The sequence below is a fragment of the Choloepus didactylus genome, chromosome 1 (assembly GCF_015220235.1).
Source record: "Choloepus didactylus isolate mChoDid1 chromosome 1, mChoDid1.pri, whole genome shotgun sequence".
NCBI classification, from domain to species: Eukaryota; Metazoa; Chordata; class Mammalia; order Pilosa; family Megalonychidae; genus Choloepus; species Choloepus didactylus.
In genome coordinates, this window is record NC_051307.1 from 10,794,975 (window position 1) to 10,821,755 (window position 26,781).

At 46.3% G+C, this 26,781-nt stretch overlaps 1 protein-coding gene across 2 annotated transcripts; it reads right to left on the reverse strand.

The window, feature by feature from the left end:
• Positions 1–15,769: 15,769 nt before the first annotated feature.
• Positions 15,770–25,404, reverse strand: RIPPLY3 (ripply transcriptional repressor 3). 2 transcript variants are annotated; one of them, XM_037831690.1, is made up of 4 exons: positions 25,177–25,404; positions 24,176–24,242; positions 19,904–19,968; positions 15,770–16,948 (listed from the first exon to the last, which is right to left on the reverse strand). In XM_037831690.1, exons 1-4 carry the CDS (start codon positions 25,260–25,262, stop codon positions 16,618–16,620), a joined length of 549 nt encoding a protein of 182 aa, XP_037687618.1. In that variant the 5' UTR covers positions 25,263–25,404; the 3' UTR covers positions 15,770–16,617. The 2 variants fall into 2 exon arrangements, with proteins under 2 accessions (XP_037687618.1, XP_037687609.1); XM_037831681.1 differs by having other exon boundaries at positions 24,125–24,242; positions 25,177–25,402.
• Positions 25,405–26,781: the final 1,377 nt, after the last annotated feature.

Genomic DNA, 26,781 nt, shown 5'->3' on the forward strand with positions numbered 1-26,781 from the left:
TTAAACATAGTATTACCATATAACCTGGCAATTTCACTTCTAGTATATACCCCAAGGAATTGAAAACAGGAACTTGAACAGATACTTGTACACCAATGTTCATAGCAACATTGATCACAATAGCCAAAAGGTGGCTGCAACCCAAATGTCCATCAACAGATAAATGGATAAACAAAATGTAGTATATATACCCAATGGAATAGTACTCAGCCATAAAAAAGGAATGAAGTGCTGATACATGCTACAACATGGATGAATGAACCTTGGAAACATTATGCTGAGTGAAATAAGCCAGACACAAAGCATAAATAATGTATGCTTCCAATTATATGAAATATCTAAAATATGCAAATTCATAGAGCCAGAAAGTAGATTACAGGTTTCCAGGGGCTGAGGGAAAAAGGGGGTTGGGGTTTGGATGGGGTGTGGAGAGGTGGGAATGGGCAGTTATTGATTAATGGGGACTGAGTAGTTTTGGTTATGGAGGTAGTGATGCTAGCACAACTGTGCCAGTTTGAATGTATTATGTCCCCCAAATGCCATTATCTTTGATGTAATCTTGTGTGGGCAGACCTATCAGTGTTAATTAGATTGCAATTCTTTGAGTGTTTCCATGGAGATGTGCCCCACCCAACTGTGGGTGATGACTCTGATTGGATAATTTCCATGGAGGTGTGGCCCCACCTATTCAGCATGGGCCTTGATTAGTTTACTAGAGCACTATATAAGCTCAGACAGGAGCGAGCTTGCTACAGCCAAGAGGGACACTTTGAAGAACACCCTGGAACTGAGAGAGGAGCTTCAGCTTACAGAGACATTTTGGAGACAGCCTTTGAAAGCAGACTTTTGCTCCGGAGAAGCTAAGAGAGGACAAATGCCCCAAGAGCAACTAAGAGTGACATTTTTGAGGAACTGCAGCCTAGAGAGGAACATCCTGGGAGAAAGCCATTTTGAAACCAGAACTTTGGAGCAGATGCCAGCCACATGCCTTCCCAGCTAACAGAGGTTTTCCGGACACCATTGGCCATCCTCCAGTGAAGGTACCCGATTGCTGATGTGCTACCTTGGACACTTTATGGCCTTAAGACTGTAACTGTGTAACCAAATAAACCCCCTTTTATAAAAGCCAATCCATCTCTGGTGTTTTGCATTCTGCAGCATTAGCAAACTAGAACAGATTTTGGTACCAGAGAAGTGGGGTGCTGGTGCTGCTGAGTTTGCAAATACCAAACATGTTAGAGTGGCTTTTTAAATAGATAAGAGGAAGATTCTGGAAGAATTGTGAGGAGCTTGATAGAAAAGGCCTAAACTGCTTTGAAGAGACTGTTTGTGGAAATATGGATTCTCAAGATACTTTGGATGAGGCCTTGAGCAGAATGATGAATGTATTGTGAACTGGAAGAAAGGCAATCTTTGTTTTAAAGTGGCAGAGAATTTGGCAAAATTGAGTCCTGGTGTTGGATGGAAGGCAGAATTTGAAAGTGACAACCTGGAATATTTAGTTGATGAGATCTCCAAGCAAAATATAGAAGAAGTAGCCTGGCTTCTCCTTGCAGCTTATAGTAAAATGTGACAGGACAGAGATAAACTTAGAACTGAACTCTTGTATTCAAAGAAACCAGAAACTGATGGTTCGGAAAATTCCAGGCTCCTAGGGGGTGGATCCCCAGAAGCTACAGCCCAACATGAGGATGTAACCAAATGTGGAACCCAGCTGCCATTTCAGTACAAGCCAAGATTGGAAATGGAGTCATCCACAAAGGATTTGTGGAAAGTCCTATTGTCTGACAGCTTTGATCCCTGTGTGCTTCATGCGAAGCCAACAGAATTTTTTGTGAGATCTTTACAGATGGAGATGCTGCCAGTTGAGACTGGTGGAGACAGACAAGGAACAAATGGAAGGAAAAATTTCCTCAAAGACAGAGCCATGGAGGTTGAGGTTGAGGTCTGGAGTCAAGATGCCTTGGGCTGGGAGAGCAGAGTGGCCCATGGGCATGGAAAGGGTGAGTTTGCCCTGGAGGTCGAGGGTGGGCCTTCCGCCTCTATGTTTCAGAAGAATTTTTCCACCCCAGGTCCCAAAGAGGGTGGAACACATTCCCAGGGGATTGGGGAGAGCCTGGCTGCCACCACACTGTTCTGAAGGGGTTAAGCGTGTGCCCCGGAGATGGAAGGGAATCCAGGAGCTGCCCCGATGTTTGAGGAGGGTGGGGCCGAGAAGGTGGTCTCCCCAATTTGTGGATATGTTGGAGAACTCACCCTAGCATTTGGAGAGGAAAGGGCTGCCACAAAGGCCCTTAGGAAGGGTTAGGCTCCCGCTCTCTCAAGTCCCAAGGATGCAGCCTCATTCTGTAAATGACTCTCAGACTTTGAAATCTAATGGAGTTTGTCCTGCAGGTTTTAGGAACTGTTTTGGTCCTGTGAACCCTGTTTTCCTTTCAGTTTCTCCTTATGGCAATGGGAATGTTTATCCTATGAATGTTCCTCCTTTGTATATTGGAAGCACATAACTTGTTCTTAGTTCACAGATCTACAGCTGAAGGAAAATTATGCCTTAGGACTGACCACGCCTATAATTGATTTTGATGGGATCTTGTACTTAACTATTGTTACTGACATGATTTAAGTTTCTGTGATATTGTCTTGGGATGAATTGTTTTGTATATGGAAAGATAATGTCATTTTGGGGTCCAGGGGGTGGAATGTGCCAGTTTGAATGTATTATGTTCTGCGGTCGTCGTTGACTCGTCTAGTGGGGGGGAGTGGCAGCCGGTTGCTAAATCCTAGGCTCTCAGGATTGCTCGGAGGGTACCGGCGGCGGGGGCTCTTTCCCGGAGGCGAGGGCGAGGCGGGGGACTGGGCCCGGTCCCCGGCGGAGGCGTGCAAAGTATGGAGGGCGGCGAGAAAGGAACAGGCGGGACACCTTTCTTTTAGGATGAAGAAGCCAAGAGAGTTTATTAGGGGAGAGTACAAGCTTATATCGGGCGGTTTAGAGGGCGGGGTGGCTGTAGGGGTTAAAGGCTTGGATTGGTTCTGAGAGGGCGTGAAGGTTGATTGAAAAGGTGCGGGAGTTGCTCCGGTAACGAAGAGGGTGGAGGGTACGGGTAAGGCACGGGGGTGGGGTTTTTCTCCGGCAAGCCCTCCCCAATGATTGTACTTTGGGGTGAGGAAATGGGGCCTGCCTCCGGCCTCACTTTCTCAGGCCTGGGGGGCTGTGGAGGGCGCTGTCGCCCGTGCCCACCACCCTCCCCAGGGGCTGATCAGGTCCCCCAGCCCAGGCCCGCCAAGTCGAAGCACGTAATCAGTGTCCCGCAATGTTCCCCCCAAATGCCATTATCTTTGATGTAATCTTGTGTGGGCAGACTTATCAGTGTAAATTAGATTGCAATTCTTTGAGTGTTTCCATGGAGATGCACCACACCCAGCTGTGGGTGATGACTCGGATTGGATAATTTCCATGGAGGTGTTGGCCCGCCCATTCAGGGTGGGTCTGAATTAAATTACTGGAGCACTATATAAGATCAGACAGAAGGAGCAAGCTGCTACAGCCAAGAGGGACACTTTGAAGAAAGCACAGGAGCTGCAGATGAGAGACATTTTGAAGACAGCCGTTGAAAGCAGACTCTTGCTTCGGAGAAGCTGAGAGAGGACAAATATCCCAAGTGCAACTAAGAGTGACATTTTTGAGGAACTGCAGCCTAGAGAGGAACGTCCTGGGAGAAAGCCATTTTGAAACCAGAACTTTGGAGCAGACGCCAGTGTTTTAGTTTGCTAATGCTGCAGAATGCAAAACACCAGAGATGGATAGGCTTTTATAAAACGGGGGTTTATTTCACTACACAGTTACAGTCTTAAGGCCACAAAGCATCCAAGGTAACACCTCAGCAATCGGGTACCTTCACCGGAGGATGGCCAGTGGCGTCTGGAAAACCTCTGTTAGCTAGGAAGGCAGCTGGCATCTGCTCCAAAGCTCCGGCCTCAAAACGGCTTTCTCCCAGGACATTCCTTTCTAGCAAGCTTGCTTCTCTTCAAAACATCACTCCCAGCTGCACTCTCTTTTTCTCTCTTTGAGTCAGCTCATTTATATCGCTCCACCGATCGGGGCCCACCCTAAATGGGCGGGGCCACACCTCCATGGGAACATCTCATCAGAGTCATCTCCCACAGCTAGGTGGGGCACATTCCAAGCAAATCCAACCAGCACCAAAAACGTCTGCCCCACACAAGACCACAAAGATAATGGCATTTGGGGGACACAATACATTCAAACTGGCACAGCCAGCCACATGCCTTTCCAGCTAACAGAGTTTTTCTGGACACCATTGGCCATCCTCCAGTGAAGGTACCCGATTGTTGATGACTTACCTTGGACACTTTATGGTCTTAAGACTGTGACTGTGTAACCAAATAAATCCCCTTTTATAAAAGCCAATCCATCTCTGCTGTTTTGCATGCCGGCAGCATTAGCAAACTAGAACAACCACACTGCAAATGGCATCATCACCACTGAATAGTACACTTGAAAGTGGTACAAATGGAAAAATTTGAATTGTAGAGTTGAGATGAGTTGTGTTGCTACAATAAAAGGTTAACAAAATCTGACTGACAATCAGGGAAGACAGAAACTTACTCATCATATTTCAACAAAAATTTTGGCAAAATTGGTAGATTGGACTGAAACCCAGTATAGCAATTTAGTAAGTGCATGATGCATTCCTTTAATTTGAATCTATGCTTCTCTGTGAGTTACCTTTCCAGTGATAACAATCTTTAAAAACATAAACTGGACTCAGAACCTGGCCTTTGAAATGATGTATCATAAAATGAAAATCATGATTTTAAAAAGAATAAAGTATACTCAAAGTATAATCAGTCATACCACTCATATTTCAAAGAGTAATTAAATGCAATATTAAATAATATTTTAGTGAGAGCAAAGGGATTTTAAAATATTAACAATTAAAATTATATTTAAACTACTTATTTGATTTAGGACCCAATCAAGACAGCAGAGTGGGAACTTTCAGGGCTCCTCCCCCCACCCCAGGAGCTTTGAACAACCAATAAGAAGAGGCAGAAACAACTTTGTCAAAGCTCCAGAAAACAGTGAAAGGACTGCAGTAATAGAGTAAGTGCAGAATCAAGAACAAGGCTACTTAAAAGCAGTAGGATCTCCTGGCCCCTCCTCACCTCTCCCCAGCTCAGCATGGAGCCAGCCCCTGCTCCCATGTACATCCCTGGTCCCAGTTCTGGAGGGAGCAGAGTAAACCCTTGTGCTCATTCTGGGGGCATGCAGATCTGGCCCAATCAGTTTGTTGATGGCCTGAGGGACTCCCTGTCCAAGAACCTGCTCTGTGTAAAGAAGGTGGGTGAGCAAGTCAAGTGGCTGCCAGGGCAAGGGGTTGCTTGCCGTAGGACATCACCTCAGTGCCTGAACTGTGAGGAATCTGTTTCCTGTGAAAGAGGGGATGTTCATACCATGTCAAAAGGGATGAATTCCCAGGGCCACCTGTGCATGCTCAAGACGAGACATGGGCACAGAAAGAATCAGAGCAGCCCCTATACTTTGGCTTATGGCTATTCTCTAAACTCATTGTATGGCTTAGCTCTGAAGGAGATTAGGAAAGGCATTTTCTTTCAGTTTCTGGCATTCAAGAAAAGCTCTGGCTAAGTCAAGAAGTCATTCTGGAGGTTATTCTTATGCATTATATAGATATCCTTTTTTCATTTCAAGTGTAACAGAACCGATAAAAGGAATGACCTGAAACAGTTGAATTGTAATCCAGTAGCCTTGATTCTTGATGATGATAGTATAACTATATAGCTTTTATGGGGTGATCATTTGATTGTGAAAACCCTGTGATGAGTAATAACATAAAGACAAATAATAAAATAATGAGGGATAAGGGGTATGGGATGCTTTGGATGCTTTTTTTTAATTTTCATTTATTCTTTTTTTCTTCCTCTCTCTCCCTCTTTCTCTCTCTCTCTCTCTTTTGGAGTAATGAAAATGTTCTAAAATAGATTGTGGTGATGAATGCACAGCTATGTGGTGATACTGTGTGAGCCATTGATTATATTCCTTAGATGGGATATACAGTGTGTGAATATATCCCAATAAACTTGCATTTAAAAAAAAGAATACCTCTGCTATAACACTAGCTGTATACAGGTGTCACAATCCATGAGGGCCATGCCAGTCCAGAGGCCAAAGAAGACAATGAGCATTTTCTGATATGCAAACTTTTATTCAGGGATTACTTACAGGGTGAGAAGTCATGGAGAGATCAAGCTCTCTCAGGCTGGGCAGGCATCACATTCACGGGGAAGTTGACCACGTGATGCAAAGAGGACAGGAAGCCATACAAGGGTTTAAGACAAAGGCCTTCCTAAGGGTGGGGGGAGCATAGATGCAGGAATAGGTCATTCTGACTTGGGGGGTGGTGCAGGAAGGACTAGAATAACACTTGAACAATTACATTTTGCTCTTTTTGTGAGACTAAGAGCCTCTCACCTCCTGCCTGCTTTCCATAAAGTTACATTTTAAGGTCAATTTACCCTTTTTCTATTTACTGCCTTAGAAAGACAATAGGTTAAACATTAGCTGCCTAGGTCATGCAGACGCTATGCACCAAAGATCTGCAGGCCTGTTTTGCTCAGGCCATGGGCTGCCACAATCCACCCCTGCACAACAGTTTGCATTGACCGTAGGACAGACTTTACATTCAAAATTCACAATAACAATACAATAAACAACATAGTAATAATATACTGGTACAGAGAGATAATAAACCTATTAGCAAGTGGTGCTATGGCCAGGTTAATGAGTTCCACCATTTAGCAGAAGTACCTCTTGGGTTAAAATAGGTAAAGGATAAAACTTACAGGCCGTCTGCTTCATTCTATATCTAGTTTTTACCATTTTCCAACCTTGACCATAGTGAGGTTTCATCATTAAGCAGTGATATTGCTAGTTTTTATCATTTTTTGACCTTGACCACAGAAATAAATTTCCCTTTCCACCAACTTTCGGCAACTTTCTATATTCATTCAGGTTTTGTTCCATATCATTTTTTTTCTGATACAACCAGTCATTTAGGACAAAACTACTTCCTTTTCCTTCAATTAAAAAAAAACATCCCTCATACCCTCTACATTCAAGTCACCAAAATAATTTTGGAAATTGTTCTTAAGCAAACATTTCACAACATATTATTACCATTACCATTAGACTGGTTAGAATGCTAAATACTCAAAACATTTTAGTTAATGTATTATTGAAACAGTAACACGTTTTTTAAAATAAGAATTAACAACACATGTAAGTATTAAACTGGACAGCTGAGTGATTTAACAATATATAAGCTGAGTCCTCATGGTAGATAGAAGAGTTCCAGGTGAGGGGGCTTTAAATACCACATTTTCTCTCCCTGCAGGGAGCCCTACAGGGTCAGACCTACAGTTAGTTTCCTATGTAATTCTAATACCCATGGGCTTAGGATTCTCAACCAGCATGGCTGCATGGGCCATAACCAGAGCCAATTGACCTTATTTTCCCCAAATTCTAGTGTTTGTGGCACAGGCAAGAGAGAGTTATTTTTATTGCCCCATTGTGGCTTGAAGGCAGCTGCCCCTTTATCTGGAGTTAATGCTGATACAATCCTCGTGTCCATCATTTCTATCATCCTTTAAGTGTTTAGTCGTATCTATGGCAGTGAAGGCATATTTTGTCCCTTTGGACAGAGGAAAGGAGCCAATATGGTTTACTTGCCACCAGGTGACAGGGATCTGGTGTCCTTGGTGCCCGGTTTTCCGGCACAGCCATTCAGCCCCTTCATGCGTCATTGGTGTTAGGCTGTGGAATTTCACTAGGGCATCCGCTTCTATGTTACCTGGTAATGAATTGGTGTCATGGCTGTCCAGGTAGCAGGTTGCCCATGTGCCAATCCGTGCAGAGTCAGGTGTATTTCCTTGTCCGTCAATGGTGGGCGTGGGAGGAGCCACTTCAGGAGGATCAACAGGAAACAGGGCATGCTGCTCTTTCACATGGGAGGCTGGTCCTAAAACTTCATGCATCTCTGTTCTTAAAGAGCTGTTGTTAAAAATGCCACATCATGGGAGGTAGACTTCCCATTTTGTCAGTGTGCTCACCTGAGCACTCTCCACATGGGGCTCGTTTATAGTGTCCTGTATCCACATACCTGTACGAGCATGGTCTTCTGTAAGGTCACTGGGCATCTGAGTTAGACCTTCAACTTGCAACAGAGCATTATAAGCTGCGCACAATTGCTCTTTTAAAGGGCCATATCTGAGTTCTGTGCCCATCCAGAGTTGGGACCAGAATCTAATAGGTACACATTTAGCTTGTTGCCTTTGCCACAAACCCCACCCAAAGCCAGTATTGGCACTGGCCACATCCAAATCACAGGGTATATCGGGGTCCACCCCCCTCTCCCTTAAAGCCTGTGCTTGCACAGTAGTTCGCTTAGTCATTTTAAACACAGCCTGCCGTGGAAAATCCCATTCCCATGCTCTTCCTTTTCTACTTAGGGTATACAAAGGTTTTAAAATTCATACTAGAGTATACACACTTTCCAGTAACTTAACAAACCAAGAAAAGCCATCAACTGTTCAGAAGCAAGCAGTGTGGGATAACTTTGTATTTTAACAACAACTGAAGGAATAGCCTTAGTTTTACCCAACCAAACAATACCCAAGAACTTGACAGAATAGTAAGGCTCTTCTGGAGGTTTCCACACTTGAAAGTAACCTTGTAGAAGCACAGCAAATGTCCGCGGTTGTTTTACCCTCATGAAGGCTAACACAGGTTGACTGGAAAAAATCTAAAATTATTCTAAATAACATATTAGCAAGATTTAACACAAAGTTAAACAGGAGCAACCAGTTCGCTAATGGCTCTCTAGGTTTTTGTTGATATTGGTTACTAACATCTCTTAGTTTGGCCAGGGAAAGCTCCTTTTGATTAGAAGCTGCTGCTATTGCCTCGCCCTCTTCCCTCCATGGGGGATCAGGGTGCTGAACTTCCTCTGCTTTAACCCTTTGTTGGAATAGAGGTTGAGTACACCTACTTTCCTTAGTATCAATTTTCCAGTCAGACAGGGGCTCATCATCTTTTGAAGAGGAATCAATAGGGTCCCACATTTTATGGTCCCAGTCAGGGGAAGCCAGGATATGCCTTTAGGCAGCTTATGCCCTCTTACTCTAGTGTGCTGGTGTGCCAGTGTTTCTAAACTTTTACCCAGAGCATCTTTCAATTCTGCTTGTGCTAGCCTCCTATCTTTTCCTAGCTTTAATTTACCTCCCAGGGGGCTTAGCTGCTCAAGCTTCCTCAGTAGCGGCACATCCAGCCTCTAACAATGGCCAGCCCACGGCAGCCACAATCTGGTGGCCCTGTTTTGATTTCTGAATCCCCAGTGGTCCTGTGGCCTGATACAGGATGGCTATTAGTCCAGCCAGAGAGTTATAAACATTTCCCTACTCCCTCGGCAGATTCCACTCATCTAGGAGGGGAGCTACCCCTCCCCACACAGATATCTATTCCACCGGGAGGGTGGGCAGCCCTTCCCACATAGACGTCACAGGCCTCCCCGCTATCCCGCCTGGGGCCTTCTCCTTTCCCCTCCCCAAGTTCATGTCATCAGTGCCCAGGATCTCCTTAGTCTTCAGCTGGCGGCTATTTGATTCTCCTGGCTGGCTTGCCAATTGTCGCAGCCCAAGAGGGCCATGCCAGTCCAGAGGCCAAAGAAGACAATGAGTATTTTCTGATACACAAACTTTTATTCAGGGCTTACTTACAGGGTGAGAAGTCATGGAGAGATCAGGACAGCTCTCTGAGGCAGGGCAGGCATTGGATTCACAGGTAAGTCGACCGCATGATACAAAGAGGACAGGAAGCCATTTATAAGGGTTTAAGACAAAGGCATGGGGTGGGGGCAGCACAGATGCAGGAACAGGTCACTGTGACCTGGGGGGTGGTGCAGGAAGGACTAGAACAACACTTGAACAATTACATTTTGCTCTTTTTGTGAGACTAAGAGCCTCTCACCTCCTGCCTGCTTCCCATAATGTTACATTTTAAGGTCAATTTACCCTTTTTCTAATTACTGGCTTACAAAGACAATAGGTTAACTATTTAGCTGCCTATGTCATGCAGACTGCTGTGCACCAAACATCTGCAGGCCTGTTTTGCTCAGGTCACGGGCTGCCACAATAGGCTTAAGGAACAGACACCTCAGAGTCTAAATTCCAGTGATAACATTTTAAAATATCAAAATGTTCAGGTATCAACAATAGATCACATGCAAAACATTGCCAACCAAGAATTCTATATCTGGCAAAAATGTCTTTCAAAAATGATGATTAATTAAAAGCTTGTAACACAGGCTATCAGGAAACAGAAAGAGGGTAGAGATCGGGCATTTGATGCTGAAGGACTACAGAATATTCAACAGGATTGATTGTCTAGATCCAGAAATAGCGTAATACTGTGTGATGGTAGCACAATATTGCAAGTACACTGAACAAAGATGGGATAGGGGAATGTATGACACTGGAGGTAAAGAGAGAAGACAAAGACTGGGACTAAATAACTTAACAAAATCTAGAGTGGTCAATGATTGCGACTAAATGTACAAATATAAAAATGTTGTTACATGTGGGAGAACAAATGAATGTCAACCACACAAAGTTGAAAATGGATGGTATTGGGAAAAAAATATAATCAAAGCAAACTGGATTCTGTGGTCAACAGTAAGATTGCAGTATGCTTCCATTAAATGTAACAAAGGCAATACCAAAGCCAAATGTGTATGAGAGGGGGATGTAAGGGAGGGATATGGGATTCTTGGTAGCGGTGTTGTTGTCTGACTTTACTATTGTATTATATGATATTTTATTTTTCTTTTTATTATCTTTTTTATTATTCTTAAAAGTTTTTTTTTGTAGTAATCAATATGTTCACGTGTTGATTGTGGTGTTACTTGCACAACTATATGATGATACCATGAACAATTGACTGTACACTGTGGATAATTGTATGTTATGTGACTATATCTCTATAAAATTGTAGGAAAAAATATAAATAGGGATAAAAATGCAGGAGAAAACATGGAGACAGGATGTACCTATTTACTGTTTGTGGGAAGGTAGAATGGTGTAGCCTATCTGGAGGATAGTATGGTGGTTCCACAAGAAACTAAGTATGTGGGTGCCGTAAAGTCCTGTAACCCCATTTTGGGGTATATAGTTGGAAGATCTGAGAGCAGAGACATGAATGGACATTTGCACACTGGTGTTTATGGAGGCAGTATTCATGATTTGCAGTGGGTGGAGGTGGCCTACGGATACATCAACTGAGGAACAGAAGGGTGAACTCTGGTGTGTGCATACAATGGAATACTGAGCAACTGCGAGGAGTGAAGCTGTGAGACACGCAATGAGGTGAATGGATCTTGTGGATAGCATTTTGAGTAAACTACACTGGAAATGAAGGCAAAACGATAATGTCTTCCCAACATGGACTAACCACAATGTGTAAACTCAGAATTGAATCTTAGAGCACAGCTTTATCAGGGGAACGCTTATTGTAATGGTCCCTAGATTGTAAGCTCTTATAGCAGTCACATCTATTCCTGAATTGTAATGGCTGTCCCCAAACTCTGAGATGCTGATGCCTTTGTGTATAACCTGATCGATCCCTGGAACTTTGGGTATCTGTGTGACACCTGAAACTCAGAGCTACAGCTCGACAGATATGAATGTCAGTATTAGCACATACAGCAACTGTTAAAAAAGCTGAAAAAGAGTCCAGACTTCAATTAGAGATATGAATGAGGCCGATCTGGTTAGGACTAAGAAAAATCAGGCCAAAGGGTAAAGGACGATACTGATTGTGTTTTAAAACTTCAACTTCTGTGTGAGACCAAGAGAAGGGATGTTTATTTGGTGCAGGATCTATATTTTCTGTAGTACACTAAATAATTTAACTTGTACGGTTAATTTATTCAAACACCATAATTACATGGAACTTTGAATTGGAAGTGAGATCTGGTAGGTTTGCATAGGTTAGTGTGAAATAGCGATACATCACAAACTAATTTGGGCAGAGAATAAAAATATATATGCAGGGCCCCCCCGAGGAGCTGGGGGAAAATGCAGAGGTGTTGGGCTTCCTCACCTGATTGTTGCTGATGTTCTTACAAATATTGAGGACTGACAGTTTTGTATCCAAACTCTCTATCTTGGGGCTTGCCCTTATGAAGCTTGTTACTGCAAAAGAGAGGCTAAGCCTACTTATAATTGTGCCTAAGAGTCTCCCCCCTGAGTACCTCTTTGTTGCTCAGATGTGGCCCTCTCTCTCTCTCCAGCTAACCCAAATCGGCAGGTGAACTCACTGCCCTCCCCACTATGTGGGAACTGACGCCCAGGGGTGTAAATCTCCCTGGCAAAGCAGAATATGACTCCCCGGGATGAGCCTGGACCCAGCATTGTGGTATTGAAAACACCTTCTTGACCAAAAGGGGGAAGTGAAATGAAATGAAATGAAATAAAACTTCAGTGGCTGAGAGATTCCAAATGGAGTTGAGAGGTCACTCTGGTGGGCGTTCTTATGCATCATATAGATAACCCCTTTTAGGTTTTAGTGTATTGGAATAGCTAGAAGTAAATACCTGAAACTATCAAAGTGCAAACCAGTAACTTTGACTCCCAAAGACGATTGTGTAACTATGTAGCTTACATGGGATGACGGTGTGATTGTGAAAATCTTGTGGCTCACACTCCCTTTATCCAGTGTATGGATGGATGAATAGAAAAACGGGGACAGAAACTAAATGAAATATAGGGTGGGATGGAGGGATGATTTGGGTGTTCTTTTTTACTTATATTTTTATTCTTATTTTTATTCTTTCTGGCATAAGGAAAATGTTCAAAAATAGTTTGTGGTGATCAATGCACAACTATATGATGGTGCTGTGAACAGCTGATTGTACACCATGCATGATTGTATGGTATGTGAATATATCTCAATAAAGCTGAATTTTAAAACAAGACAAAACAAACAAAAAAGGTAATGAATAAGATGTTTCCAGATAAACAAAATCTGAGGAACTTCATCACCCCTACAACAAATGTAAAAGAGAGTTCTATAGGTTGAAAGGAAAGGGCACAAGATAATTGACTGAAGACACATGAAGAAATAAAGATCTCCAGGAAAGATAATCACACTGGTAAATATAAATACCAGTACTAATGTATTTTTGGTTTTTAACTCCACTTTTTACATTGTTACAGCATCAAAAAGGCAAATGCACAAAATGTAATGATATATCAATGCCTTTAGACTCATAATGTATAAACAAATAATTTGTGACAAGAACTAGGCAAAGGTGAGGGGAATGGAAGGTTATAGGAACACAATGTGTGTCTACTATTGATGTTAAATTGGTATCAAAGAAAATGAGATTATTATGGATTTAGGATATTAAATTTAAGCCCCATCGCAACCACAAAGAAAATATGCAAACTTTTATAGACAGAAAGTAGAGTACAGGTTACCAGGACGAGGGCTGTGGCCATGGGAGTCAATGTAGAACGAGTGTGGGGCTTCTGTTTGGGATGGAGGGAAAGCTCTAGGAATGGGTGGTGCTGAGGGTGCTACATTTGAATATGATTAATCCACTGAATGGTGTCCGTGGGAGGGGTTAAGATGGAAAGGTTTATGTTGCACATATGGCTCCATGAGCGAGAAAGAGAGAGAGAGGAGAGAGAGAGAGAGAGAGGAGTTTTATCGAGAATAGAGCGAAACGGAACGAGGAGAGGGCGATGAGCCGCAGACTCAAGAGAGAGACGCGGAGAGGAGAGAGAGAGAGAGGAGAGTGAGGAGAGAAGAGAGAGAGGAGGAGCGAGAGAGAGAGAGAGGAGAGAGAGAGAGTAGATGACGGAGAGAGACGAAGGAGAGAGAGAGAGAGAGAGAGAGAGAGCCTGAGAGAGAGAGAGAGAGAGAGAGGGAGAGAGAAGAGAGAGAGAGGAGAGAGAGAGGAGAGAGAGAGAGAGAGAGGAGAGAGAGAGAGGAGAGAGAGAGAGGAGAGAGAGAGGGAGAGGGAGGGAGGGAGAGGGAGGGAGAGGGAGGGAGGGAGGGAGGGAGAGAGAGAGAGAGAGAGAGAGAGAGACAGAGAGAGAGAGAGAGAGGAAGAAGAACAGGAAGGAAGGAAAGAAAGAAACTAGAGAGATAATGACAAATGCCAACACTCGTACTGGATGGGGTCTAAGAACAGAGGAGAAAAGGCTCAAAAGGACATTATTGAGACACGACAAAAGTTAAGTATAGAATGTAAGTTTTATAGCAATGTTAAATTTCTTGAACTTGAAAAGTGTACTTAAGGTGATTATATAAAGTGAACATCCCTGTTCTTAGGATGTGTTCAAGGAGTATGATGTGTGCATCCTACTCTCAAATATTCAGAAGATGATATACAGATTAGATAGATAGATAGATAGATAGATAGATAGAATGATATTACAAAGTTGGCAAAATGTTAAAACTGATGGCTCTGAGTATCTGGGGGGTGGGGGTATGTTGGAGCTCCTCTGGATGGGGTTTGTATTGATTTTGCAACTGTCCTGTAAGTTTGAAAGTATTTCAAAATAAACATAAAAGAATGCTTATTTGATATTTGTATTATTCTTTAAAATCTGTAGATTCACCATATATTAGCCCAATAGTACATGTAGGTCAAACCAGATGAAACTGCCATTTTTGTAGGTCACAATCAAACATCAGGAATTTCAAATGGTTCAACCTAATCTATAGTTTACAAATAGACTTATGTTGGGGTGCAGGCTCAAGCATTACCTTTAATGATAGAGATGCATGATCAAATGCGTGGCGCCCACAGGTTGAAGATATAACTTAGTCAATCTGCGCAACCACAAGAACAAACAAGGATCCAAGACCCTGTTCCCACCATCTCCTCCGCATCTAAAGGCCCACAGTCCGTGTGACTCCGTCTCCAGCCAGGCATTTGCTGTACTTAGACTAGGCTGGTCAAATTCTAAGTAATTTAAGGAAAAACTGCCAGGCGGCATATCCTATGCTGTGGAAACAGGCTCGGGCCATCGGAATGCAGCCTAGGGAGGTGTGCTCGGTTTTCTTCACGTGACCTGGTGGTGCGGTTCCAGCCACTGTCCAGACAATGTCATTCACCTGCATTTACTTCCAGAGAGTGGCAGACTTGTTCTTAGTAAAACTCATTTACTAAGAAAACTGAAAGCAAGCAGATGCTATGATTTAAGCTTCACTGCAAACATCACATGAAGTGAGGATAAGGTAAGACGTCTAGCATTCTGTTAAATCCCAGCAAACTGGGAGGCCCAAGTATAATTGTTTTTAAGTTTGGAAAATGTGCTTTCGTTTCTTAAAAGAGAGGGGGCAATAAAAAACAACTGATGTTGGTTATCTTGGAAGAGAGGAAGAGGAAAGCAGGGGATGGCGATTTTTACTTTTCAATGTATACCTTTCTATACTATTTGGATTGTTAAAATATTTGCATATATTACTCCTGTTTTTTTTTTAATATTAATGGGTTATTTGGGCATTGAGGTTTTCATTTTTAAACTTTTTCTGCATTCTAAAAACAATAAATATAATTTTAAAAGAGTTGAATATTATAAGTCTTTACAAATTGTTAAAAAAATCTTTAAAAGAAGAAATGATTAAATCTACAAACATCTTGAACAAAAAGGTACTTAAGCATTTTCTCTTTCAAAATATTTATTTCAAGTAGAAACCTAAATAACATACTATATACAAGAAGGCAATAACATGTAACATAGTTAAGTAAAAAAATACCCTGAGAAATATACTTCTTTGGTCATCAAAGTCTTAAAAACTCAAAATAATTTTACATCAGACACTTTAATTGAAAACAGTGTTACTCTATCCAAGTAACAAGCCCAAAGCAGTGCTCAGTGTGCACAACTGAGCGAAGTGAAAGTTCTCTCTGTATCCTGACACACAGCCCCTACACAGTAACCCTATACATTTTCATCCAGAATGTGCCCTAGAAATGCACACCTTTTTATTTCTGTTACTCTCATGGAAATCATTCCATGTTTGGGGAGTTTTTGCATAAATATATGTATATTTTTTTCTAGAATGCCATTAAGCAACCACATCAACCCTTGGACAATATCTCAATTTTTACAAAAGCAGGAATAGCTGAATGATGAGTCTCAGGCCAAGCGAGAGGCAAGGCTGGGCTATTAATCTATACAGGAATAGCTTGTAACCTGATCATCCGACTTACAATACCGAATGTGCTCTGATGACAACCATGTTGACACAAACCTTCTCTTTGTTTTACAACCCCTTTCTCAAAGCCATGCATGAATGCACCAAGGTACAGTCACCAAAAAAGAAAAGTAAAAGCTGGGTTCGTGCCAGGCCCAGCCAGCCGAGCAGAGGCCAAGCGGAAACCCCACCCTGCGGAAAACCCAAAAGAGGATGCAAAGCATCCTGTCCCCAAGAGGACAATGTAAGGGGTCCCAGAGCGGGGTGCAGAGGAGGTGGCCCTGGGGGCTCGGTGGGGGCGAGGGACGGGTTTATTGGGAAGAGGAGCACTGGCCTTCCCCAGGAGGGTCACGGTGGGGGGCCTGGCCCTTCCCAAAGAGGCCGCTGCTTCCCCTGGGGCTCCTTCCTCTGCTCACCAGCGGGGCTCTGCGCTGTCCCCCGGGGTCATTTTCCAGGGGTCCTTCTGCCCCCTGGCCCGGGAGGTGGAGGGCCTGGGCACCCGGCTCGTGTTCTTTGTCCTCATCCTCCGAGTCCGACTCGTCGTTGTAGAAGTGAATGGTGGCCTGCACGGGGAAACAGGCCAGCACCTTTTCCCCGGAACTCTGCAGGTATTCTTGACGCTTGGAAATGGGTAAATAGAGTCTAATATTTAAGAAACAAGGGCACCATTAATCAACTTGAAAATTCCTTCTAGGGGATTCCTTTCCCCCCAGAAGCGGCTAACTCCCCAGTCACCCTCTCTGATTTTGCCTTCACTGCTTACACCCAGATTCGGGGACCTGATAATAAACCCTGTTTATTGAATCAAGATCTGAATAAGCAAATCAGTTTAGACCACCACAGAAAAAAAGGTGTGCCTCAATAAAGGCAAAAGGAATTGAAAAACACTGACTCTCAGGATGGAGAGACCCACTCTGATCAAAGGGAGGATGTGGCTTGTTTTGGAAATGCCCCCCCCCCATCCCCTTCCCACTCCCCACTTATCCCTACGCACTACAGGATGGAAACTACTATAACTGATCGGTCTCTGGAGGTCACTTGACTCTGAAACCTTGGCCTAGAGAAGCAGCTATTTTTTCCAGATGTTGCCGTAGAGAGGCTGCAGGGAAGGGCCCCCAACTTTGCCAGAAGAGAGAGCAGCAACTCTCTCTTCAAGTGATGCTTAAAAAGAAAAAAAAAGAGAAAAGAAAAATAAAAAAGCTTCAATATATGAAATTTGGCACCCCTAAATTCCAGGTTTTGTGGAATTTGAGCTTACAGTTATACAGAGAAAGTATTTAAAATTCTGCCTCCATGCTCTTAGCCTTATACTTTTCACACCTTCATTTATTTGCCTTCTTCCCTGTGGTCTTCTGAGAAGTCTGAGGGTTTATCAATTGATCACTACTTATTTGGAAATTTGATTTCAGTATTTCCCTTCTCAGATAGGAAATTTCAGGTAGATAAAAAAGGAGAAAACATTCTACTTTATTTAAAAAAAAAATACCTTAAGATGTTTAACTTCCCAAGATTTCCATTAAACTATTCCTCAACCAGGAGGAACATTGCCTCCCAGGGCCCATTTGGCAATTTTTGGTGGTCACAATTTTGGGGAAGCTATTGGCATGCGGTGGGTGGAGGCCAGGGATGCTGCTAAATATCCTACAGTGCCCAGGACAGCTCCCCTCCCCCACTACAAGGAATCTTCCAGCCTCAGTAGTTCTAAGGCTGAGAAACTCTGCAATTGACAGAATGTACATGTATATGTAGATCTAAGACAGAAATCCAAGCATAGTTTAATTTTTGCCCATGTTAAAAATTAGGTGTATATACTGAAGTATTTATAGGAGAATTTGTATGATGTCTGAGATTTACTTTAAAATACTTTAACAACAAAAAAAATAAGTTAGGGGCAATAGATGTGATAGGCTCAGAAGACTGTTGAAAATTTTATTGGCACTGGGTACATGGGGGCTCATTAGACCATTCTCATTAGATCTACTTTTTGTATGCTTGACATTCTCCATAATAAAAAGATAAAATAAAATCATTTATTTGGTTTGCAATCCACAGTTGCATGAATGCAGCTCACACCTTACCAGTCACCACAGTTTCAACCAAAGCTTAGGGAGCTGCAGAGTGACCGGGGCCAAGGCAAGCCCATGGGTGGGGAGTACAGGCGAATATTTACAGAGCAGGTGGTGGCCCTCGACCCTGGCTCAGGTTAGGGTCACCTGGGGAGCCTGGGGAGTGGATGAGAACCACTGGGGGCAGTGCCCAGACATCTGTACTTCCAAAAGCTTCCCCAGTGATTCTACGAGGATTAAACACCACTGATGCAAAGGCTGAGGGAAAGCTCCCCCTTTTCAAAAAATCACTCTTTGACTAGTCCAGAGAGCTCTCAATATCATCCCTAGAAGTCAATATCTTTGGGTTTTATTAAAGCATTCCAGTCTTCCAGGATAAAACTCCCCCTAGGAGGGGTGGCAGCACAGGGTGGGTTAGTTTTGGTGAAGGAAATGAAGCAGCGAGAGAGACAGAGAAACAGATAAAGACCCGTCCGTGAGCCACTTGCCCGAAACAGATGAAATGTACGTGGGAGACGGCAGTGAGAGTCCTGGTCCCCATCGGGGCCACAAATGCAGTAAAGAGAGAGCCAGGAGGATGCCGGAGAAGCAAGAGGAAAATGTCACAAACGTGACTAGTTCCCACCATGGGGGAGCCGTCTAGCCAATCACTTATTTCCTCAATACGTGAGGTTTGAAGGTCTCCCATGCACCAATCTGTTCGTTTATATTCTGGGAGATAAACAGAAATGTATGTAAATACCTAAATTAATAAGTGTATATGCATATACAATTCATATACAATTAAATTTAACATAAGGCATGAGGTAAACAGGAAGTATTAAAAGAGAGGCCAATCCTAACTTGCAACTGAATCACTGAATGAATGAATGAATGAATGGTGTTATGGGTTGAACTATGTCCCCCCAAAAGATAGGCTGAACCCCTAATGCCGGGCACCTGTGAACTTCTTTGGAAATAGGGTCTTTGCAGATGTCATTGAGTTAAGATGAGGTCCCGCCGAGTTAGGATGGGCCCTAACCCAGTATGAGTGGTGTCCTTATAAGAGGAGAAGAGACACAGAGCTACAGAGAGGAGACCACCACATGGGGTGAGACACACAGGACAGGAGGAAACGGCCACGTGAGACGGAGGCAGAGATTGCAGAGATGCTGCCACAAGCCAAAGAATGCTGGGAGCCCCCAGAACCTGGAGGAGACAAGGAAGTTTTGCCCCCTAGAGCCCTCAGAGAGAGCCTGACCCACCAACACCTTGATTTAGGACTTCTGGCCTCCAGAACTGTGAGACAGTAAATTTCCAATTATTGTCATCTCATTTGTGATAATTAGTTAATGGCAGCCACAGAAAACTAATATGAATGGATCCCAGAAATCCAACAGTATATCCTTGATGTCCTTGGGAGAAGAAAATTAAGTGAAATCTGAGAATATACTGCCTTATTTTCCACTTTGTTCAACATGCATATAGTTGCAGGCACTACAGTGTATTAATGTTGATAGTAAAAGGAAATCTTGGTGAAGTCGTACACTACCTTACAGGGTGCTGAAACCCGAAAGCCCCCTTGGATCCAAAAGTCTGGTCACCCCCAGGCTCAGGCTGTAAAGACAGACACATACAAACACAGACAGTCAGAGAGCATCTTGAAGGTAACGTCCTGAAAGAGTTTTTAAAAATAAAATCTAAGTGGTCTGCAATTTTTAGTATCAGGATCAACTTTAGGGACAGTTTAAAAGCCTTAATTGCATTTTTTTTAAACATTCAGTTTTATTGAGATATATTCACATACCATTGAATCACCCATGGTACACCATCAACTGTTCACAGTAGCATTATATAGTTGTGCATTCATCACCACAATCAATTTTTGAAAGTTTTCCTTATACCAAAAAGAATAAAAAATAAAAGTAATAAAGAACACCCAAATCACTCCACTTAATTGCGTTTTGGAAGCCCCTCTTCCCGTTCCTGGGGGCTGTTCAGCGTCCCAGGCTCTGTGATTGATTCAACAGTGGAAAGATGAGTCCGACACAGATCTTGGGTCTTTTCCCTTTTCAGAATAGGTTCATTTCAAATGGAATTAGTCAAGTTAAAGTGAGGTCACGCTGTTGTAGGGCGGGCCCTTTACAAGGAAGAAGAGGCCCAGACGGACGGACGGGAGGCCGGGTGACGACGGGGGTGGAGGAAGCCAAGGGGCCCCCAGGATGGCGGCGAACACCAGCCGCCCGAGAGGCCAGGGAGGCTTCTCCCCTGCTGGCTTCGGATTCCGGGCTTCCAGTCTCCAGAACTGGGAGAATAACTTTCTGTGGTTTGAAGCCCCCCAGTTTGTCGTGATTTGTTCCAGCAGCCCCAGGAAACTCAGACTACTGGGGAGGAGGGCCAGGAGAGGTTCATGGGCGTCCTGGCAGGGCATCGGCGGCACCTGGGTGTGCAGGTCTGAGACTCTCCCTGCCAGAGGAGAGCGTGGAATTCGGAGGGGGTGCAAGCAGAGCCCAGGACAGGCTGGGTGCACGATGTAAATGTGGGAGGGGAGCAGGGCCTGGGATGGGCAATGGCTCCCAAGAGATGCCTTGAATGCCCCCCGTGGAGTTTAGGTCTGATTCAGGAGATAGGCACCAGAGACACCTACAGCTTTTTGAGCTGGGGAGTTCAACAACCAGCTCTGTATTTTAAGGACAATGCTGGCAGCTGGGAGCACCATGTAAACTAGATTGGTGAGTAAGGACTTGGGGGCACCAATCCTGGCCACAGATGATAAGGATGGAAACTCAAGCAACAGCAAAGTTAAAGGAGAGGAAAGACAGATTCCAGGTTCATTTCAGTGGCACCCAAAAAGCCACTTACCTCTAAGGAGCAGAGAGGGGGAAGCCAACCTGAGCCTCAGGCAAGTAAGGACAGTGGGAATGGAGACCAGGCTGGGCCATGCTAAGTGCCACCGGGGAGAGACTAGGAAGGTGCAGTGACAGTCATGCTCCCCCTGTTCCAGGCTGATGCTGTTCTGCCCAAACTCCTGAGCCTGATGGACCCGAACAGATTTGGCCTGAAGTGTAACCGGGTTATCTCGAGTACCAAGGAGCCAGAAATAGTCATTTGATCTCAGGTCTTGGAAAGCTTTAGTTACTGCAGGGAGCAGTGCATCCTGGGTAACAATAACCAACCTGCGATGATCCCTCCAAAGTGAGCTGAAATGGGTGGGGTGATGGATCAGAAACCCCAGGCTCATGGGTTCCAGGGAGTTAAGTGGGAGCAAGACTGGGAAGGGGACAAAACCTGCTGTGCCACGACAGGAAGGACCAGACAGTCACCGTGTCTTCCACCCTGCAGGGTACCTGGGGGTGGGGAGGGGTCTAGACATGACCTTTGAGAGAGATCTGGTGGCCCCAAGCCTCTGAAGATATACTTTATAGCTGTATTATCACCACACTGTACAATGGTGAGCTATGAGAACAAAATTTTTTTTCCATAATGAAGTTTGCTCTCTCGGGGCTGCTAGAAATCATTCCTGCTGTGATTTGAGGTATCCCTATTTGCTCAGGTTTGCTCCACCACTTCCAAGCAATCTCTACCGCCAGAGGTGATTTTACCCCTGTGATGGGAGAGGCTCTAACACTAAGGTGCAAGCTTTGGGTGGGCCCCCAAATGCAGTGTTAGGCAGTCGAGAAGGAACAGCTTCCTTAAAGAGTCTAATCCTAACTGGATCCTGTAAAATATACACAATTTTGCAAACTTGAAGAACTCGAGGCCACAGGCATACGCTGCTATAAAGACTTTATGCCACAGATATCCTGATTATTTTCCCAAAGATCTTATTCCAGATTCCTTTGTTATGACAGAAACGTATGGCGGTCCAGCACCTGTGCGTTTAAGGTATGCGTGTGCCTGTGTGTGCCTCTGTGTGTTCTTAAAAGCGAGAGAACAGCTACTGTTGGAGACGGTCAGGAAGGGACTGGCCTTGTCCCCACAGCGCCTCTGGCTCCCCTAGAGCTGAGGTGGGGGTAGCCTGGAGGCGGGGAGGGCGGGCTCAGGGGGACCAGCACTCCCTCCCTGGCAGCGCTAGCAAGTGGCCAGGAGGGAAATTCAGGAGGTCAGGCAGGGGAGGGGGACAGCTCTCCAGGGCTGGGGGTATTTGGGTACAAAGGCACTGGGCCTTGGGGTCTTCTCTCAAGCTTCTCTCAAGCTCAGATTTGATTCTGAGGGTCTCTAAGAACGCTCTAAGAACGCTCTCCCTTCCCCACAGGTGTTTCTGCAGAATTCCGCACCACTGCTCCGGGGCCGAGGAATTCTGCTGCTCTGTCGGGAGAGGGCGCTGTTGAGCCAGAAACGGGCCCACCCCATCCGCGCAGGGCTGCCCAGACTCGGCTGGGGGCTCCGGGGAACCACGGGCAGGACGCAGGGACGCAGGGCCTGCGGTCACCCGGCGCTGACCGCTGGGGCCCGCCAATTCGGCTCCGCAAAGAGCTGGCCCGGGAGCAAGGGGGAGCCGGCTCTACAGCCCCCACAGAACCTCCGCCCGCCCCCGCCTCCCCCAAATCCATGCCTAGAGACAACTGCTTCATCCAGTGGGCCATGCTGACGACCAAAAGAGAAAGTTGCTACAGTTTATCGTTCTCTGCAAGAATTCTTCATTTTTCTCACAAATGGCCTTCTCATCAAAATGAGGATGGTGGGATTATCTTACATTAGAAAGTGTGCTACAGTATTTTTATTCTTACAACTTATACCCTCCATATATTTTTTATTGAGAAGAAAACTGCATAACTGTAAACTTCTCTATCCTCTTTCTTTCAACCCCAAGCTTCTTTTAAATCTTATCTAAGAAGCTATGTTGGAATGCAAAAGTAGAACTCGTTTTGCATTCTTTAGATGTTGCACATAAGAATAATTTGGGCTAAAAAAATCATATCCCTTGTAATTTGATACAGATTTTGCTTATTCTTGAAAGTAAATAAGTTAAAACTACCAGTATTCAGATTAATTCGATAAAATACCTAAATATCAAACTACAGTAAAGGTCTGCTTTCCCACAGCAGTTTCCTTTCCATATGACTAATAACTGCACCCTAAACCGTGTGTCACATGTATTACGTAAATTAAATACAAGTCCTTCCCAGATTAACTATTGAGCGTTTTGAAAGTCATCAACGGATATTTTCAAATATAACAAAGGAAAGGTGAACTCGATGAAAGCAAGCCATTACTTCTGTAAGTACAAAGCAACCTAGTTACCAGTGCAGGATAACAAAAGAAGAGTAGTGGTGATTAATCTTCACCCACAAAGCTCCCGGCTGGAGTGTATTTGCTCAGACAACATGAGTTACCCCGGGGCTGCCTGCAGACGGGACCGAAAGTGCTCCAGAAAGGGCCAGACGCCGGGCGGGGCCTTTTCTCTGCACCTTCTGGGCCCGCAGCCCCGGTCCTGCCTTTATTTGCACCGCGGCACCCGCCGGGAGCTATGGGTGCACTTAGCCGTCCTCTTAAGGTGGGGTGGAACTGCCGCCGCCTTCTCCCGCCCCTCTTTACCTGCTGGTTTGCAGAAAATCCCACACGGAAGAAATTCCTGTCAGCCCCTGGAGACAGTTTATGCCATAGTCACTCTACTTTCCAAGGAAGGAAGAGCAAGCCCAGTTAGACGAGACGCGGGATTAGTTAACACCGCGCTCACCCACGCTATTCCCATCCACCCTTCTGGGTTAGGTGACCGGGAGGGACCGGCGCAGGGGGCCTTTTCGCGGTGCCTTTATCTTAAAGCCTGTACCTCTTCCGGGCTGTGCTGGTCCATACCCGCAACGCCCTCGCCTAAGCTCACCGATCGTCCCGCTTCCGTCGGCTCCGCATCTCCGGTTGGTAGGAGCCAAGGTCTCCACGGCGTGGGGCTGGAAGGGCAAGGACCACGAGAGTAAAAGCCGTGCATTTTCCGCTGTGTCTTTTAAAATCGAATCATAAGAGGTTATCATTCTCATCATTTCTAATATCTGCCTTAAAAAAGGGTCACTGGGACCTCAGAAGGTTCCTTTCAAGTTCTCGGCCTGTGGATAAACTAGTGCCGTCTGGGCTTCCCTCTGCTGCCTCCTCCACAGTGCCTCCATTTCGGCCTGGAGAAGAAGTCCCAAATCGGACACGGTTTTCGGGGGGTATTTTACTGGAGGGATTCCTCTCCTGGCCTGGCTGGATTCTTCAGTCCAGGAGTCCCCCCACTATAGCTGGCAGCGGGGCTGGGCTACTTGGTCCCTCCTTGATTCCAACGAGGCCACCTCGGTTATTGAAGGATCTTAGTTCTACAAAGTCCTCCAATGCAAAAAGGGGGGCTCTGTTTCTCTCCCTGCCTGCCTCGCCCACCCTGCCGCGTCCCTTACAGAAGGTCTCACCGAAACTCCCACCGCCCACCTCCCCCTTAAACTTTACTACCGTAAAGAAGCCTGTGCCCGGGACGGCGAACGCCGAGCCCCAAGCCCAGGGCAAAGATCTGTTTGACAGTGAACCTGAGGGGACCTGCGAGCAAGGTTCGCCTAGAGGCCCCGAGACTTAAATATTTCCCCAGCCGGGCGAACTTCAGGTCTTCTATAAATTGGCATTTCCTTGCCAGTTATCTCCTGAGTCTCGCACTTTGCAACTGCGAGATGGAGAGAACTTTGCGCCTCCCTCTGTCTCTAGCTAAGGAGCTTGCTCAGCGTCGCCGTCGGGCTTCGGGGGACTCAGTCCCGGCTCCCGGGCTCGGCGGCGCCCGGGGCGCCCCGCTGGCTGCGCTCCCTGCACCCACGCGCCGCGCGCCTCTCGACCCGTCCATCCCGGCTGCGGAGACACTCTCACCTCTCGGGCCCGTGCGGCGGCGGCGGCCCCCGGGGACCGTCCCCGGGGCAGTGACAGACGCGCCCCCGCGCCGCCTCGGGCCTCATGGTGCCCGCGGCGCCCCCGGCCCTGCAGCGGCGCCTGGGACTGCGGCCACGCCTTTATCCGCTCACCTATCCGCGCGCTCGGCGCCAGGTTTAAAAACGCGGCGGGGGCGGGGAGGAGACAGGAGAAGGGACGGGAGAAGCTCGGGGAGAGGGAGCCGGGGGAGGGAGGGACGGGATGGCCCGGGGAGGTGGGGTCGGGAGGGGTGGGTGAGAAGCTCGGGGAGGGGAGCGGGGAAGCCGGTTCACGCGGAAGGGACGAGAGAAACCCCAGGACGCGGCGCCGCAGAGGGCACGCGGGGGGAGCAGGGAGGGGACTCGGGAAGCTGGGGACAGGGGTGGGGAGAGGGCAAGGGAAACCTGGGGTGGGGGCGCCAGTGGTTGGGGTGGGGGGGGACGTGGAGGGGGCGCCAGGGGAAATGGGGGCGTGTGGGGAGGGGGCAAGGGAAAGCGAGGGACTCGGCGCCGGGGCTGGGGCGGAGTAGCTCGGCGAGAGGACGGCGGGAAGTGACTCGGGAAGCCCGGAAAGGAGGGCGCCCGTGGCGGGGCGGGGTCTGGAAGCGCGGGGCGTTTCCGTCGCACGCGCTCCTTCCCGGGGCGCCCGCCTCGCTGGGTGCGGGAGGAGAGCGGACCCCGGCTTCTCCCCGCGACCCTCGGGGTTCTGGCTCCCGCGCGCGCGTCTAGCTAGGTCCGGGGAAGAGATTTCAGGAGCGTCTCGCGTCCAGCACTCCAAAACGGCTGCGGGTTTTCGGGGTGGGGGGGCGGGGGCCTCTTGAGCTTGGGGACCCATGGGGCTGCGGCGACACTTCCAGGCCGTGGAGGGCCACCGAGAGGAGGGCGCGAGAGTGAGAACGCCGCACGCGATCACTCTTCCCACCCACCAGGGCCTTAGACAAGCCTGCGGGGTTTATGCGGGAGCGCGGGGTCTTCACCCCTGGTTAATCCCGGGCCGGGTTTAGAGAGCGCGCGCTGAGCCCGCACTCGCGGGAGCGGCTGTGCCCCGCCCTGGGGACACTTCGCACTTCCAGGGGACCCGAGGGGCGCCCGAGCGCGCGGCCACCGTCGAAGGAATGCCGTGTTAGCAGCGGGGCCATCGGGCGGAAAACCGACGGCGTCCGAGGGCTGCGGGCCTCGCCTGCCCCGCTCCTCTGACCGTCAGTGCGTTTCAGTGCCGCTGCGTCTGGGAACTGGAGGTTACTTCACATAACTTAAATTCATGGATAACAGAATCGCAAAACTTGGGTCAAAATGCTTTTAGAGTATTTTTTTCTGTAAGAGCAATAGGTTTCGACAATTAATTAAACCAAATTAATGGCAACCAGCAAAGAGGAGAGATTAAGAAATAATCTTGCTATATAAAATGTTATGCAATTGATTAAAAATACGCCAAGAGTATAATGAGCGGGGAGGAAAGGCAAAGAACGTTAACAGGCAGCATTGCAACAATAAAACACCACGTTTAATCTGCCAAGGTAGGGATTTTAAACGGGGAGACTGGGTGACCAGGTGTGGGTGCCTTGAA

Bases quoted from the DNA above. Each gene is read 5' to 3' on its own strand.
- RIPPLY3 (XM_037831681.1), bottom strand. From the start codon at position 25,262: ATGAGGCCCGAGGCGGCGCGGGGGCGCGTCTGTCACTGCCCCGGGGAC. The intron at 24,243-25,176 runs GTGAGAGTGTCT...TTGCCCTTCCAG, and splicing joins CCGCCGCACGGGCCCGAGAG to CCCCACGCCGTGGAGACCTT. The intron at 16,949-19,903 runs GTAGTGTACGAC...CTTAAATATTAG, and splicing joins GGGTTTCAGCACCCTGTAAG to ACTCTATTTACCCATTTCCA.